General features: G+C 48.1%; 6 protein-coding genes across 6 annotated transcripts; 4 read left to right on the plus strand and 2 right to left on the minus strand.

The window, feature by feature from the left end:
- Nucleotides 1–357: 357 nt before the first annotated feature.
- Nucleotides 358–1,665, plus strand: SETTUDRAFT_33355 (uncharacterized protein; the record flags this gene model as incomplete). Its single annotated transcript, XM_008029935.1, has 1 exon — nt 358–1,665. One exon carries the CDS (start codon nt 358–360, stop codon nt 1,663–1,665), a length of 1,308 nt encoding a protein of 435 aa, XP_008028126.1.
- Nucleotides 1,666–2,826: 1,161 nt separating this feature from the next.
- On the plus strand, nt 2,827–4,332 carry SETTUDRAFT_21720 (glycoside hydrolase family 30 protein; the record flags this gene model as incomplete). Its single annotated transcript, XM_008029866.1, has 2 exons — nt 2,827–3,212; nt 3,276–4,332. The coding sequence occupies 2 exons, from the start codon at nt 2,827–2,829 to the stop codon at nt 4,330–4,332; spliced, it is 1,443 nt and encodes a 480-aa protein (XP_008028057.1).
- Nucleotides 4,333–4,358: 26 nt separating this feature from the next.
- SETTUDRAFT_139341 (uncharacterized protein) lies at nt 4,359–5,002 on the minus strand (the record flags this gene model as incomplete). The annotated part of the gene is made up of 2 exons (XM_008030487.1): nt 4,359–4,657; nt 4,709–5,002. 2 exons carry the CDS (start codon nt 5,000–5,002, stop codon nt 4,427–4,429), a joined length of 525 nt encoding a protein of 174 aa, XP_008028678.1. The 3' UTR covers nt 4,359–4,426.
- Nucleotides 5,003–10,476: 5,474 nt separating this feature from the next.
- SETTUDRAFT_93458 (uncharacterized protein) lies at nt 10,477–13,107 on the plus strand (the record flags this gene model as incomplete). Its single annotated transcript, XM_008030488.1, has 6 exons — nt 10,477–10,681; nt 10,735–10,912; nt 10,972–11,056; nt 11,121–11,598; nt 11,656–12,167; nt 12,235–13,107. The coding sequence occupies 6 exons, from the start codon at nt 10,477–10,479 to the stop codon at nt 13,105–13,107; spliced, it is 2,331 nt and encodes a 776-aa protein (XP_008028679.1).
- A 1,252-nt stretch (nt 13,108–14,359) lies between these two features.
- Nucleotides 14,360–15,594, plus strand: SETTUDRAFT_21723 (uncharacterized protein; the record flags this gene model as incomplete). The annotated part of the gene is made up of 4 exons (XM_008029867.1): nt 14,360–14,448; nt 14,506–14,554; nt 14,619–15,227; nt 15,277–15,594. The coding sequence occupies 4 exons, from the start codon at nt 14,360–14,362 to the stop codon at nt 15,592–15,594; spliced, it is 1,065 nt and encodes a 354-aa protein (XP_008028058.1).
- Nucleotides 15,595–16,328: 734 nt separating this feature from the next.
- Nucleotides 16,329–17,381, minus strand: SETTUDRAFT_93584 (uncharacterized protein; the record flags this gene model as incomplete). The annotated part of the gene is made up of 2 exons (XM_008030489.1): nt 16,329–16,970; nt 17,025–17,381. The coding sequence occupies 2 exons, from the start codon at nt 17,379–17,381 to the stop codon at nt 16,329–16,331; spliced, it is 999 nt and encodes a 332-aa protein (XP_008028680.1).

A 17,381-nucleotide genomic window follows, 5' to 3' on the forward strand; every position in this document is an offset into this window, starting at 1 on the left:
AAAGATAATTGAGCTACAAGGGTGGTAATGAGTATATAGAGGGGAGAGATAGGCGTTGTGTAGGAGAGCGGCCCAGATTTCGGCTAAATTATTCTTGGCAGGACAAAACTTTTGTGAGGCACCTCCGTACACTCTACTTAAATAGAACCCTTTAATCTACGTATACCTACGCTATACTTACTTGTATCCTACGGATGTTACCTGGTCAATATAACCCCCTACATATGTATGGACAACCCTAACCCAATCCCTACGGACTAACCAGCCGGGACGCATGGGGGTGTGCATAAATACCAGCCATCACCTGTCAGGCCACATTCTGACACGGCACATCCCACAGTATCCCCTTGTCCTGGGATGAAGTTACTTTCATCGCTGCTCGCCATTGCGGCGGCTCTCTCCCCCATTATATCTGCTCTTTCCGTCACCTCGACCAGGACGTGGAATATTACGAGTGACGTTCAGGGATCCGTGCGTCTCAACGGTTTATCCTTCCAGCAAAATGCCCTTCTTACATATGGAAACTACCAGTACGTAGCCTTTTACGCCACCGCTACTGGATATGGAAAACACTACGTCAATCTTGGACGCCGGAAAATCTCGCCTCAGCTGGGTGACTGGCAGTACTTTGCTTTTACCGACTACGTTCAGACCACGTTCGATGAACACAACACCATCAGCATGGGTATCAGCGGCGATGGAAAGATACACCTGTCCTTTGATCACCACGATACCGTGCTCAACTACCGCGTTAGCAAGGCTGGTCTCGCCACGGATGTCCCTGCAGAATGGACAGCAAGTGCCTTTGGACCCGTTCTCCATGAACTGGAAGGGCTACCCGGTCCTTGGTCGCCTGTGACATACCCTCGTTTTGTGTCGAATGCCGGGGGAAACCTGTTTTTTGAGTTTCGCATTGGCAAATCCGGCGCTGGCGACTCCTACCTGCACCAGTACACCACCACGGGGCAATGGTCCAGTGCCGGGAAGTACATAGAGGGCGACAACAACAATGCCTATCTCAACGGCATCAACGTCCACGAAGGCATTCTCCATGTTTCATGGACGGTTCGCGAAACACCCGATGCAAGCACAAACCACGACTTTTACTATGCTCAGTCAGATCAGGACGGACGGGCCTGGAATCAAACCAATTTCCAAGCAGTCAGCTACCCTATACGGACTACAGACCCTAAGGTCAGGGTCTTTGCGATACCGCAGAACAGCCAGATTATAAACCAGGAAGGGCAGTTTGTAGACGGCAAAGGACGCTTCCACGCGCTTATGCGCGATAATACAACCGGTACTGCCCAGTTCTATCATTACCTGCGGGTACCCACGGGCGGATTTAGTAAGACTCCCATCAAGGTACCCGGCCTCTCTGCACCGCCATATCTGTCGTACCGAGGCAAGATTGTGGCTTCTGGCGACAATTTAATCGCGGTATTGCCAGACCAGCCGAAGATGACGATTCAGATCTGGACTTCGACTGCGGGAGGGAGCTACACAGACTGGAAGAAACTGGCAGAAATCCCCAATTCCGCCGGCGAGCCCTTGGTGGATGAGGAAAGGTTGACTAAATTCAGTGTCTTGAGTTTGTTTGTAAGACAGGGCGGACCGTTTCCAGAGCGCAAGATCCAGGTATGGGATTTTAGTCTTTCATCTTGAGATTTGTCGTTGAATGGCCCTGCAATGTGCGTAGCGGGGTTTGCGCGTGTACATTATCTTAGCAATGGCGACTTCTGCTAAAATATTACGATAATCCGTATCTGCTTCGCGTGCCCCAGCTCCGAACCTTAATCACATATCTCTGCCCTATCATGTACGTGCCCGAGATACGAGCTGCCCCATACATAAGCTGCTATTGCCCGGTCCATGCAGCAACGCGGGTAAGTTGAACCGGATGTGAGGAATTTCTCCGTTAATAGAGTTTTTGCGGACTCGAGGGGGGGGGGCACCGCGTGACAGTCTGGCAAGTAGATATCCATGCAGGTATGACGTTAGCATCTTGGGCCTTGGCGGTCCAGACTAGCTCTTTCAGGCCATGGCTGCGGATGCAATACTCTTTTCACATCAAGATCTGCGCTGCCCCTCCAACCCCGTGCAACAAGATTGTGCAAAACCTACGAGTAGCAGCAGCAAGCGTGTCGGGAGAGGCCCTCGAACCGGAACAACTGGCAATGCTACGCTGTTTAATCCCACCTATAGCCATGCCTGTGATCAATGAGGGGGCCAGCTTTTGGGTTGGTCGTTATGCCGGTGGTATGACGGACTCCTGCAATGGGAATGGTGTTTGCCCCTGGATCGGATCGATCTACACTTGGGGGTGGAAGATGGGAGACGCGCTTTTGGAGCCTCTTGTATGTACAGGCATGGAGCGGCCGAGAAGAGTTCCAGACATTTGGTTAGGCGGCCGGGTACAAGTCATGGTGAACCGTGCTAGGAGGTAGCGGAATGCCTGCATGGGAGTAGCCTTTTATAGGGTGCTGTAACAAGCAAGGGTAATAATGGATATAGTACGTGGTACATGATGCCAGGGTGCCGTTCCCGTGGACACACCAATCTATTCGCGGTTAATGCTATTCCATATTTGCAGCCGCAGTACGAAGGCTATTCTTGATGGAAACTAGGAAGCGTCCACTACCCCGCTTGCTTATATATGGCCAAGTGCGGAATATGCTTGTTCTTATGAAATCAATGGTAATAGTCTGTTCGGCGAATTACCCACAATAAGCAGTTGCAAAGGATACTAAGTATATTGCATACGTCTTCGTATAAAAAGGGAGACACAGCTGTGCGGATATCCTGTGACGCTTCTCAACACTCACCATGCGCGCGCCTAGTTTTGCAGAGATTGCCTTTGTGCTGGTCAACGGCCTCTTGGTCAGTGCCGACACCACGACCACCATCGACGCCAAGTCAAACTGGGGAACCTGGGAAGGATGGGGCACGAGTCTTGCCTGGTGGGCCCAGCAGTTTGGCGACCGAGAGGATTTGGCGGATATTTTCTTCACCCTCAAAGACACCACATTTGCCGGCCAGACCCTGTCGGGTCTGGGCTTTTCTCATGCGCGCTACAACGCCGGTGCATGCAGCTGGAACACAATTGGTACAGACAAAATGGTTGTGTCACCCAATGTCAAGAGGTCGAGGCAGATGGAGGGATTCTGGCTGGACTGGAACAGCCAGGACCCCAACTCGAACAGCTGGAATTGGTAAGACTCAGCACTGCTTTGCAACATGGTTGTTGCTAATGTTGGTTTGTCGTTCGATTGTAGGTCTGTGGACGTCAACCAGCGAAAGGCACTTCAGCTAGCGATAGCCAGAGGTGTCACCAAGACTGAGCTTTTCAGCAACAGCCCAATGTGGTGGCAAACTAAGAACCACAACCCCAGCGGTTCATCTGACGGATCAGAGAATATCCAGTCCTGGAACCTCGAGCAGCATGCTGTCTATATGGCGACCGTCGCCCAAGTCTTTAAGAGCAAGTACAACATTGCATTCGAGACTGTCGACCCATTCAACGAGCCCAGCGCAAACTGGTGGAAGGCCGACGGTACGCAAGAGGGATGCCACATAGATGTGTCGACTCAAGCCCAGATCATTGGATACCTTGATACGCAGCTCAAGAACCGTTCCCTGTCGACGAAGATTGCCGCCTCAGATGAGTCTTACTATGACCAAGCAGTCAATAATTTGAAAACCATAGGCAGCAGTGCCCTTGGAAAGATTTACCGCGTCAATGTGCACGGGTACCAGGGCGGAAGTGGTGATAGGGTTGGCGTCAACAGCCTTGCTACCGCTGCTGGCAAGGGGGTCTACAACAGCGAGTATGGAGACGGTGATGCCACGGGCCAGCAGATGGCAAGTAACCTCATTTTGGATTTCCGTTGGCTCAAGCCTCAGGCCTGGATCTATTGGCAGGTCCTCGACCAAGGTGGCTGGGGGCTGATTAACGCCGACAACGATGCTAAGACGCTTGGAGGCCCAACACAAAAGTACTTTGTCCTTGCTCAGTTTGCACGACACATTCGCCCTGGCATGCGAATCCTGGACGGTGGCGCCGACAATGTCGTTGCTGCATACGATGCCACCAACAAGAAGCTTGTCATCGTAGCCGTAAACTGGGGCAGCGCGCAGTACCTCAACTTTGACCTGTCGAAATTCAAGACCATTCCTCAGACGAACGCGCCGGTGACTCGGTGGTCGACGCAAATTGGTTCTGGAGAACAGTATGGAAAACATTCCGACACTGTAATTAACGGAACCAAATTCTGGTCGTATTTTGGAACAAACGTTATTCAGACGTTCGAGGTCTCCAACGTTGTGGTGTAGTGGGGAATAGCATCTTTGCAGACGAGTTCATGTAGATGATTGAAATTTTCTTCCTTGGTAGTACACAGCTACCCGCCACGACAAGTGAAATGCTTCACCCGATTCTCTGCTTTCTTCTTACCCATATTTCGTTGCCTTCGGCACCGGCTTGTTGTTGGACTTCCCAGACCTGAAGCTTGTAACTGCCTCTGTCGGAGCGTCCCGTGTGGAGATCAAACGACCAGTCATGCTTGGGGCATTGAATTCCAGAACTCAGCACCACGCCAAAGTCCTCTATGTCAAAAGGCACGCCGTTGGAAAGAGGATACGACGAATGCGGGCATTCCTGCAAATAGTCAACACCATCCACTGCCAAGACTTGACGTTGTTGGCCTACGTGGTTTACAGCAACAAACTTGCCCCTGTACTGAAACACCATGACTTGGTCTTTTGAGTTTCCCCCAAGCTCCGGATCCTTCCAATCATCAATGGCCACCTCTGTTGCGTTGGAGCTGTCATCCTGAGGCACGTGGAATACGCGACAACCAGGCACGAAATTTGCGCCGCATGACCGCCGCTCCCCCACGCGCACCGTATCGTCGAGGTTTGGATACGATGACGCGGGACCGGCGCAGAACCACGCATTGTGCGCTCTCGACGGGCGCGAAAACGGGCTGACAAGGAACGACATGGGCCAGGGTGTGGGTGATGGATCTACGGGTAGTGGAGGAAGGGGGTGCGCAGGTCACGACATGCATACGACATGCATCCTCCAACCAGGCTAGTGTGTTTTGCTCTTCCGAAGCTTCCGCAAAATCCTTGTTCGCAAGTGCTGCATTCGCTTTTGCTCTACAAACTGCGTTTACCTTTATTGAATAAAAGGGTAAAAAAGGCAGATATGCCTAATCGTCAGGTTAATTTGCTCTGTCATGAAATACGCTGCGTCAGCATGTCGAAATCACACATCAAACGAAAAAGACAGATAGCTACCACACGTCACTTGTTACTTGATACTGTTATCGTAGAAGAAGTACGGCTTAGATTGCGAGCCTAATCTTCTGCCTATCGAAAAACCCAGTAATGTATTTAAGAAGTACGGTGAGAAAGGTTCTGAATACTGTCCACCCATTTCATGGTAGCAATTAGGCATAAATCTTGTTATAGCATATTTAGAACTAACCCCATCTTGAGTGAGGACTGCGAAGAATTTACCTACCCCTAACCTAATTATTGGTGTACTCGTCGAGGAGACAGGGCCGGACTTAGGGTTGTCCCAGTTAACAAGCTACACTACTCAGCAATTGAAGACATAAGAACCTGCACTCAAGGATCTTACCGCCAAGTTTCCGGCAATAACCGCAATGGCAACAATCGTGATCAGTAGGACAGGCGGTGAAAAAGCATCTACCGCAGTTCCAGCGCTTCTTGATATTAACACTCTGCGGCACCGCTGAGCGCTTGAAATCTTCGACGCTCTTAATAGCCTCAACCTGCTTAGGGCTGTAGGCAGCTACAAGAGAAAACGCGCTTAGGGCGAGAGAGAGGGTAGAGACTACCATATTGAAAGTCAGTACGAAGATTTATACGCTTCTATTAAAGGCGAGATTAGCTTACACTTCATATCTAAGGATGGAGATATAGAGGACTTAGTCGAGGAGAATAGCTAGCTTTTTTGCAGAAAGAAATAGAGGAACCCCAGTAGCTTAAATAGACTTTATTAGAGCTAGTATTGCTAGTCGAATATATAGCAAAGATTTGAATAATCAGTTTACTAGCATATAAAGATACCTATAAGCAGGTGTCAGTGCTGATCTCAGCTGGTTGTTGCCAAGAGTAAGGACTGGTATTTCTCGCAATTACCTGTAGTATCTTATTCCAAGTGTGTTGATCTTAATTTCAATTACTAAGATTTTCTATCCTTACGAGCTATAAACGGGTAATAGACAGCTAACAATATACTAAAAGATCTTATGGTTTTATGGTTTATTGCGAAGAAGAAGGAGTATCACTTCTAATCATAAATTGACAAACTTGAACAGGCTCCTATTACCTGCTAGGTACACAAATAGATAGAACAAATGAAGTACGCAATCCATTGCTTGGCTCTTCGCGGCCGGAGCCTCGGCATTCCCGAACGCCAGGCTAAAAGATCTTATGTGATACTAGATCTGCCGAATAGTTGGGCTGAAGTTCACTAAACCTAGGCTCGTATGACTATAGATGACACGAACTCATAGAGGCGAAGGTACGCGTCAATTGACCAACGTCCATCCCCATGTGCCTGGACGGAGGATACAGCGGGACACTTTCTTTTCCAGGCCCTCAGATTGCCCTTAGGGTTCTCAAGCGTAGTGAAGTGCAAGGCACGTCTTCTCTGTAGCTCTCGCTTTTCTAGGATATCAGCTTCTAAGTTAAATCCGCATGGTTGATTCAGTCATCTCCTATACGAGAAATACAACCTCTTAACTAGATATCATCATACTAAGCGCTAGTGCTACGTACGCCACGATGCTCTTGTAAAGGGGCCGTCTCCGGAGACCTATCGGAGTCATCGCAGATCGGTAGAGCCACAAGGTTAGATATATAGTATATAGTCTTTACATGAACCCTAAGCAACACATCTAGTATTAGATAATTAAGTACAAATAGACACGTAGCATAGATATTAGAAGGATAGGGGAGCAACAATCTTCATTATAAACATAACTAAATACCTCTAAGATAGAAATTCTATCGATCTAACTCTAGAGAGCTGAGGTATTTTCAGAAAAAAAGCTTCAGATCACTATAAAGCCCTATCTGTGCGTTTTTCTACACCGACTTTACCTACTAAATCCTCTTCCCTACCTAGCTATCCTGCTCTAACAACTCTGTAGGCAGCATTGCGTACCAGCAGGGCGCTTAAAGCAACACTAGTGATATTAGTTAAGTCCTACTAGTAACTATAAGTCCATGAAATACGGAAGGTGGCTTACAAGGATAGGGACACTAAGGTCACAAGTAGGAGCTGGGTCGCGATTCTGATTTTCTAAGGGCGCATGGGTGCTAGCAAGTTCAAGTGGAGCGCTGAACGCAACCGCAACAAAGGCAAGCGAGATAGTATAAGAAAGCTTCATGATTGTAATATAAAGAAAGAGCTTTATGGAAAGACTGTGACTGTTTGCTTAAGAAGCTAACGTAGGTGTACAGAATACCCCTATACAGATATGTATCGCAGAGAAAAAGGAATCTGTTCTGCAGACGCCGTGGCTGGAAGCTATATATACTGCAACAATATACGATGTAATCTCTATTAGCTAGCCTGAATAGGTGTAGAACACGAGTGATATTCCCTCTCCTAAATGCTCTCCTCTGTTATTCTCAGCGCTAAGCACTGCGTGAAGCTCGTATACTTCCTAATTTAGTAATAAATCAGCACGCTATCTACAAATATACTAGTTATAACCAAGCGCTTAGTAGATCTAGAAGAAATACGTTCAATAGCAATCGGAATAAGCTGAGAATAGTCATTTGATTTGTTGCATGAGTGATTTTATTATGCCAAGGTAGTAGCTTTCATAAAATGAGGAGAGTGTACAATAAAAAACACAGTAAGCTACTGTACTTTGTACTTTGGATGTAATAAGTTAGTATTAAGATACACTGTCAAGTTCTGCAAAGAGCCATCAAGAGCCTTTAGTAAACACGTGTCGCAGTATCAATCAAGCTTCAAGTATACCCTTATTAAGGGAATATTGGAAGTACTTGATTAGGTGGACTAGTGGATCAGAAACGTGTTAATTAGTAACTATATATCTACGGCTTCGCAGATCTGTATGTTTCGATGGGTTTTAAGCCTTTAAACTGCAGAAGCAGTCTTATTAATTCTCTCTCGATCTAATCTATCCACTTATCTATCTATTAAATCCTCTACAACACGAAATCTCCTGTAGGAACTAAACTTTAAACTTCGCTTACTTAATAATACGTGTAATATATGCTATATAAAATAAGTATTAAGACAGCGCCTAGGAAGAAGAGTATGGAGTTGTCTAGTAGTATATACAAGCAGCGAAATGTCGCTATATTTAGTGCAAGGCAAGGAAACATGTAGGCTTCCTGATAGGTTGCTCTCCTATCTATTTAACCTTCCATGACTCCACAATTTCTATTTGTGAACCTGTCAGGCGATAGGAATCTGTTCAAATTTGACAATTGATTTTTTAAGAAGTGATACTGTACAGTTGTAGAGTGCAGAACTGCAATATCTTCTTAGTAAGTAGAACAACGTACAGAGCCTTCTCCAGAGACCGCAGCGCGGTGGGACAGAGTACTGAAAAAAAAATTCACTAAGGCTGTAGCTAGGAGCGAAAGATTTTTAAGAGATGTTGATTGATTGATTTTCCTACTTGTGCCTGTCTGACTGTTGATCCCTTCCGGCCAGAGAGCAGTCCATAGTAAGCTCATGGCTCACTGTAACTCTGTGCACCAGCACAATACCTAGATTCGATTCGCTACAAAAACAGAAAATGATAGCGCTAAGTTGTTAGTGAAACGTAGGATTTTAAACGTAGTGTGCAGCTTAAAATTAACAAAGTTGTAAGTGAAAAGGTAATCTAGCGGTGTAACCCAGCCCCAACCTATTGGGAAGCGTACCCATTCATAAGGCCAAGGAAGAAACAGAAAAGTAAAAAACAAGTCAACGAGGCGACGCCTTAGGAGTTAACAACATTTAATAAACCATCTCACCCTATGTTTCAGGACCTACCAAATCTAGCAAGACTCGGACTAGTGAAGTATCGCTAAACCAAATGCAACATATGTCAATTGATAAACTTACGTAAACTTAGAAATGGTAAGCGCAGGTGGATATTTATAGCAATTTCTATGAGCGTAGCATAGGCTACTTGTTTGAGGGAACCCTGGCATGTTTAGACTCGCAAAGCGGCACGGCAGCATAGAGGTGCCGTGGAAGGTGTTTGTCCGCATTGGCGGGTAGGAGCCCTATGTGATTCCTAATTTGAATGATCCTCTGGAAGCTCTCCGTCTACCCTCCTTGTATCGTTATCGCCTTCGAGAACTTAATAACCTGTTCAGTAAGTAACTTCAGAGAGCCATATTTGAGTTTGAGACAAAAACGAACTTGGTAGGGTCGGAGATGCTTCCTGATTAGAGATAGTACTCATATCCCTGCCCATCCCAGTGGCAAAGAACTCTGATGGAAACATCCGTACAGAATTGAATTTAACCCTCACCTGCCTAACCTAGATTAACGCCGGCTGAGATATCGGTGGAAAAAAGGAAAAGTGGGGGCCTACCAACTCACCAGCCTATTGGGGGCTAGTCCACATGCCTTGAGCCTGTGCGCAGCCAATTGAAGCGCAGTATATCAACCCATCCAGCCCGTCAAGCTCTGTGAAGCCCTGCCTTGATAAAGCTTGATAAAGCTTAATGAGATTGGCTTAGCTTAGCTTGGTCATTGGATCACTCCAGCGTGATTGAGAGATTAATATTTGTTGATTATTCAAAGAACAAGTGGACTGATGAAATTCATCTATCATTCATACCTGTTGCAGTCCGGCTTATCATCCTATATCACTGCCGTCTTAGGAATTTGACTGCTGCCCGTAATAACCCACTTTCCCTCAGCTTCCCACCATACCTCTGGCGGGCGCTCCAAGCGGCGTGTCAAGTCACGTGACCCTACTCCGCAGTGATCATTTCCATCTGCCGTGGCTGTGTGTTGGCCGGGGCCGCTCGTTCCTAAATACGAGAGAATCCTTCTTGTTCCGTGTAACACGGAGCCACTTCCAAAATCGGGGTGTGGCTGACTTACCCTTATCACTGCGGGAGTAACGGCTTTTGATAAGCACTTCCGTACTCAAAGACGGGAAATAGTGTTAGAACCCTAGTCACGATAAGCTTCCTCGGCATAACCCAGGTCGCCCCTCCGTGATAGGACCGGACCGGCCTAGATAGTGTATATAAAGCACATGAACCTCCAAAACTGGGGTGTTTAGGCTTGTCTAGTATCTACTACTCCTCTACCACGCATTCTGCACTCAATGGAGAGCCAAGCAGAATAGCCACAAAGCTCTTCAGACATTACATTTACGTCTGGCTGTCATGTCGTCTCAACCTGGCTTCGTGAGCGCTGGCTCGGAGGTGCACGTCGACGCAGCCGACATGTCCAAAACAAAGGCTGAATATGACATTGACAAAGTTTCGGCATCGAATCCGTTGCCAGCATACGAAGTTGATGACGACGGCTCTAGCAATCCCACGAAGACCGAGGGCCCGGTAGAGACAGCTCAAGACTTGGTAACCACTATCATTCATGTTGAAGATGACCCGACCCTGAGCCCATACACTTTCCGCATGGTCTTCCTTGGTATGCTGCTCGATTCTGTACAGACATTTCTACTTGCTAATAATCTGCTACAGGTTGCGGCCTTTCCATCTTCGGTTCCGTCTTATCGGAGATCTTTTACTTCAAGCCCCAGACCATTTTCGTTTCCGTAGTCTTCTTGACTGTCATTGCCTATGTGCTTGGCGAGTTAATGGCTCTTTTGATTCCGCGGAAAGGCATCTTCAGGTACCTGAATCCAGGACCATTCAACCAGTGAGCATCCACTGCAGCATATCGGGCGAACCTCTCATATACTAATAAGATATGAATAGAAAAGAGCATGCCGCTATTACCATCATGGCTTCTGCTGCTGCCCAAACATCAGCATCTACCGAAGCTCTGGCTGCACAAGAACTCGTCAGTAACGCCAATGTTCGAAACAACCGCGCAACATGCACTGACTCTATGAAATGGTCTTTAGTTTTACGGAGGCTACCCAAGTCGCGTAGCTGGAATTTTCGTCGTATTGTCCTCACAACTGATCGGATTTGGTATCACAGGGCTTCTCCGAAATGTCCTTACCTACCCCACTAAGATGATATGGCCCCAGAATCTACCCATTGCCACGCTACTCGAATCGCTGCACCGGGACAAGGCCGAGACCAAAAGGCGACTCAGAGTATTCTACATCGTCTTCATTGCGTTGTTCGTCTGGGAAACCCTACCCGAGTACATGTTCACTGTATTGACTGGTGTATCCATCTTCTGCCTCGCAGACCAGCACAACCTCGTCTTCACCAACTTGTTTGGCGGCGCCTCTGGTAACGAAGGTCTTGGATTCTTGAACATCTGCTTCGACTGGAACTACATCGCGGGACTCAATTCACCGCTCTGGTATCCTTTGCAGACTAGTTTCAACATGATGCTTGGCATCATTGGTTGCTACATTCTCTTCATGGGTACGGTCACTCGTTCACTCAATATGTTTGTCTCAGTTCACTGACATGATCTTCTAGGCGTTTACTATGGCGATATATGGAAGTCTCAGAGCTTCCCCTTTCTATCGCAACTGCTATTCAATGGGACTGCGTCAAACTCTACGTTCTACGCCGAGTACAACCAGTCTCTGATCTTGGACTCACAATTCAGAATCAATGAGGCAGCACTTGCTACAGAATCCCTTCCCTACCTGACAGGGACATACATTGTCTACCTTATCACCTCAAACATGGGGGTAACGGCTGCGTTGGTGCACATGGCGCTCTGGAATTTTGACGACGTTAAACAAGGCTGGTCATTCATGGCACCTGCGAACCTCAAGAAGATGCTTCAAAAGGACTACTGGATATTCTGGAAGGGGCAAGAGACGCCAGAACAGCTGTGGGAGAAAGCACAGCATGATGAGGACCTTGATCCACACTACAAGCTTATGCTGAAGAACGGATACGAAGAATGTCCCAATTGGTGGTGGTTCACTATATGGCTTATACCCTTTGCCGTGGGACTAGCTTGCTTGTACGTCATGAAGGTAAGTTGCTAATTTGCTTTTTGCGTACTGAAACCATAGTGGGGCCACTTGCTGATGATGAGTACAGTCGACACTCCCATGGTGGGGGTTTGCTTTTGCGAGTCTTCTCACCGTCATATTTGTGCTCTTCTTGGGTGCTCAAACGGGACTTACGGGCTTCATCTTCAACATTCAGCCCATTTGCCAGATGCTCGCAGGTTATCTCTTCCCTGGCAAGCCACTCGCCAACCTTTACTTTACCTGCTTCACGTACAACACCTTTCAGCAAGGAATAGTGCTGGGCCGCGACATGAAACTTGCGCAATATGTTCACCTTCCACCGCGCTGCACGTTCTTCTCACAAGTTGCGGGTTGTCTTATCGGCGCGATATTCAACTGGGTCATGATGGACACTATCGTCGAAAACCAGGCCCCGATCCTTAAATCCGTCGAAGGTTCCAACATCTGGTCGGGACAGAACATCCAACAGTTCAACTCGCTTGCCATTACCTTCTCGATAGCACATCACCTGTACTCGGCAGGCAAGCGATACCAATGGGTGACGCTGGCCTACTTGCTTGGATTCCTAGCTCCGCTTCCGCTCTACTTTGCGCATCGATATACTCGATGGCGTGGCTTTTCTTACATCAACACCAGCATAATCCTGTGGTATTGCGGTAACCTCTTCGTCGGTATCAACTCCAGTCTGACATCCTTCTTCATTGTGGCCTTTATCAGTCAGTTCTGGCTGCGCAAGAAACATCCACAGTTCTTCGTCAAGTGGAACTATCTGGTGTCGGCTGCTATGGATGGAGGCACCCAAGTACTAGTCTTCATATTCACCTTTGCTGTGTTTGGCGGCAGTGGAAAAGCACGTCCTTTTCCCACATGGGCAGGCAATCCGGATACCAGCCTCAGAAACATTGACTACTGCATGAAGGACCCCGTGAGCGCTGGGTAATAGTGATGGAGTGGTAGTTGAGGAAATGTGTCCGGTGGGATTGGCAGGTTTCTTCCAGTCGTTTCTATAAATCCGTAGGCACCTATAGCGTTTTGCACCAACGAGCACATAATGACTATTGTTTTTGATCAGGCAGTGCACATTATCGAATGTACAAACAGTGAGTCAATTGCTAAGAGTGTTGGAAAGAACAGAACTTGGTCAACACAATCTGCCATAAGGGCAGTCGTGCGAGTCTACGAAAACTCGCCCAGTCCATTGTCAAGCAACATTTGAGGAAGGTAACATGCGCAAAGCGGCAACTAAATTAATTGGTAGAAGGCGCATACTTTGTAAAACCCATCAATAGCCGCATCCAAGAGGAGCTCTTGCAATGGTTCAGCGGTGTGCATATGAGGGTGTGGCGTTGATCACGTGGTGGTGTATATCACGTGATCGGCCCTAGGCGAGAATCCATCCCAGATAGCTTTCGCACGAAGAGCATATCAATCATTCCACACCTGCAAAGACTCTTGTTCCCTGTAGCTCTCTCTTGGAGCCCCGCCGGCCGATTGTGGATCAAAACTTTTTCTTCTATCTCCCCCCTACTGCGATGGCTAGCGACGCCAACATGGATGCAATAAAATCGAGGCCGTCTCTCCAGTGCGCCCTGAGCCTACCAGCAACAGTGCACGCACAGCAATGCAATCTGGCCACCATGATGGCGATGGCTCAACTGCAGCTTTGAAGCCGACGATTGGGCGATTGGCCTGCACTAGGCATGAAGGAATTACCGGACCATGTCAGAAAACTCGGTCGCTGAGCACGGACGTGGTGCGGATTTGCAGCTCTGAGCCGCGAACGCCGTGGGAGACCAAACGGCGAGAAGGCGTTGCTGGGCTCACACACGGCGGCGATGCAGCCCCAATGGAAACGGCCATGGGTGTTTTTTCCATGCACGCGCAGACTGCCATGGTGGGCGCATCTGGCAAAGACGTGGCGCATGCCATACTGCGGCATGACTCCGGGCAGCCCGGTGTTTAGTTTCTCCTTTCTCGTATCAAGGCTGGTGTTGTGGGGCGGCCCTCGACGATCCCCCAGGGTTAGCACCTGGCAACTTTTGACGTGGACGTCTCTTTTTCTTTGCCATACCGTGCTTGCATGCAACGCCGTCTCGCCCTGCGCTGTTTCACCCGGCGGCTGAAATCCCCTGCTCCGCCGTGTTTTCTACGGCCTCTTTTTCAATAGTTGGATGGCGACGAAGAACACGAGGATGGTGTCGTGGTGGCCCGCAACTCGGCTCGAATGGGCCTTTTTCAGCGCCACAGCAGTCCAGGCCTGTGTCAACATCACCATTCAAATGTATGTCGCGTATCATACGAGCCGCTCCTCCTCGTACTTTTCTAACTCCCGCACTAGGGTCGTCTTAGTCTACTACCTCGACTGGGTCAACAGTGTCATCTACCAGGTAAGTCCGTAGCGAGACCCGTCCTCCACGTCAGCACATCGAGCCAATACTAAGCATGCTTCAGGTGCCATTAGCATACATCATTAGTTTGACGCTTTCTATCAACAGTCTTGGTTGTCTCTACCAACTCATCCTGACTCTGGACGCATACCGCATCAAGAACCACATTCAGATTTTTGTGCTATGCGCAGCCAACATCTGTCTTTCCGCATCCACCATTCTGCAATATGGCGAGGTAAAGAGTGCACAAGCCGATGCTCTCAGAAACTATGACATGCACAACACTCCCTTTGCGAAGAATGACTGGGGATTCTGGCAGCATGTTTCCCCTGCCCTCATCACCTGCATCGCCGTCAGCTGCCTCTGCAGCGCCATCACATGCATTTTGGCAATCCAGCTGCACCGCGAATTTTCCTGGTCTTTGTATCAACACATATCACCGGACCTGGACATCCAAAATAAGTACATGGTGTACCAAATCTACCTGGTCACTCTCAAGTACACTCCCTATTTCATCTTCTCCTTTATTATTATATACGGAATAATCGATGTTCATTATAGAGAGCCCGAGTTTTCATTGACAATGGCCATTATACCCGCCACCCTCATACACCTCGGGCTCGCCGTCTACTTTGTCCGCCACGAAAAACGATTTGCAATGTTCCTTATTCTAGTAAGTCAAATCACTCATCAAGTCAGCAGCTAGCACTGACAATACAAAGTTTCTCCATGTAGCCAGTATGGCTTACATTATCAGCCGCCTGATCGTCTTGAATGGTCGCTCGCAGTTGGCGAACACGTTGATGAAAAACGAAATGATGTTCTACTTGGTTGTCGCTCTAGCCTTCGACTCTGCTTCCTTCGTCATTGGAAGCATTTGCTTTGCAAATTTCCGAAAAGGATTGAGGCCTTTTCTACTGGGTCAGATACAGCGCCAGTCCCGGGCCGAACAGATGGAAGACGACTACTACATCCAACGACTCAACTACAACATTGTACCACTGTCGGATCGTGATGGACCGAGACTCGACCTCGACTAAATCCCGCTTTCGCATGGCCATTTTCGCTTTTTCGGCACCTTACATATCATTATTTAATGTTATTTTCTAAAAGTCAGTCTGACGGTAAAAGACGGGGCTACATTGCAGGAATGAGCAGTCTGGATGCCACAAATAATACTGTACGCACTGGTAGTAAGCATTATCTTGTATTAATGATATGAAAAATTAATCTTCCAATTCTACACATGAGATTAGGTGCGTTGTGCAGTAGTGACGTCAAGTATACCCATCTGCGCTAAGGAGACGCTATTGCGTCATCCAGAGAAGGAAACGGAAGAGGCCAACCTTTCCTCATCCATTTCAGTAGCCAGAAAATATCACAAGATGCACCGCGGCAATACGACAGTCAACCGGGAAAGGAGAAATACTCTGCACAGATACCCATGTTGATTGAGCCGCCGAGAAGGTCTAATCAGTGACGCCCGTCTAATCAGCATATATATCGTACCTGCCTTCTGATGATGCTGTAGCTGCAAAAAGTGGATACAGTACAGCAGATGGCCTGCTACCAGTCAATCGTTTGTGGGTACTGAGCTGCCTCAAATCAGCCATGATCCTACGTACTTCACGTGAGTGCTCCAGTCCATACCATTTCTACGCACACACGTTCGTTATCTCATCATAGTGAGTCTCTATATTCAGGCTCTAGACAAAGAATGCTATACCGCTTTCCAACATCACCATCCCAGACTACATCTGTAACAACACGCAACCTACGACCCCCACTTTTCAAACCACTTCAGCATAAAAGTTGTTGCATTCCACGTTGTCGGTCCTCCTCTTAGTGTCTCAAAAGGCTCGCCCTGGTTCTTCACACTCGGCCAACCATGGCCAAAGTGCTCAATCGCCCTGTGCACGATAACATCGCGCTTTGCTTTGCAAGCCCATTTCTTTTGAATCACAGTTCCCTTCTCGGCAGTCTCAACATACGGCTTGTGGGTACATTTTGAATTCTTCACCCATGTCTCCACCCAATCCATCACAGGGATAAACGGCGGGTTGTTGTGGCCGTCGTATGGCACTACAGTGTCGTTCAGACCATGCAGGTTCATATACGGAAGGACTTGGTCCTCGTTCAAGTCCGGCCGACAATCTTTCTGGAACAAGGGCTCTTTCAGACTGGTATCGGGGTAAAACGCGCCGCCGACCGTGGCAAAGGCTGCGAATGCTTTGTTCAAAGCTGAATCGCACATGAGCAGTCCGACCAGGCTACCTCCGTTGGAAATGCCAGTGGCATAAACTTTCTTCTCATCAATGCACAGTGTAGACGTCAGGTTGGTGAGGATTTCGTCGACAAAAACGCGATCATCGATAACGTTAGATGTTGGAGCCATGGGATCACCTAGGAATTGTACCTATGCCGACGTGTCAGCTGCTGCAGGTCTCCTTCTTTACTATCAAATACTTACACCTGGAGGCTGGACATTCATACCCTGCGGATACACGACGACAGCATCCGGGTTGAAAGCCGGGTCCGACAACTGGGTAATCTTCTCCATGCTCCACGCCGGCTGCTGCTGGCCGTGGAAAGCAAAAACCAGAGGCGCCGCCTTATCGTTAGACGCCGCATATCCCTTGGGCAAATACAAAATGTACTCTCGCGTCGTCGTCTTGCCTATGACGGACCGGGAAGAAATCGTCACATTGTGGGTTGATGTACCGGGCCGGAGATTGGGCGCTAGTGTAGTCCCACAGCCAGAGCTTGCTGCCAGGGCGATGGGAAGGAGACTGGCTAGCACGCTGAGAATGTATGCTATGCGAGCCAT

The sequence above is a fragment of the Exserohilum turcica genome (genome assembly GCF_000359705.1).
Source record: "Exserohilum turcica Et28A unplaced genomic scaffold SETTUscaffold_4, whole genome shotgun sequence".
Classification (NCBI taxonomy): domain Eukaryota; kingdom Fungi; phylum Ascomycota; class Dothideomycetes; order Pleosporales; family Pleosporaceae; genus Exserohilum; species Exserohilum turcicum.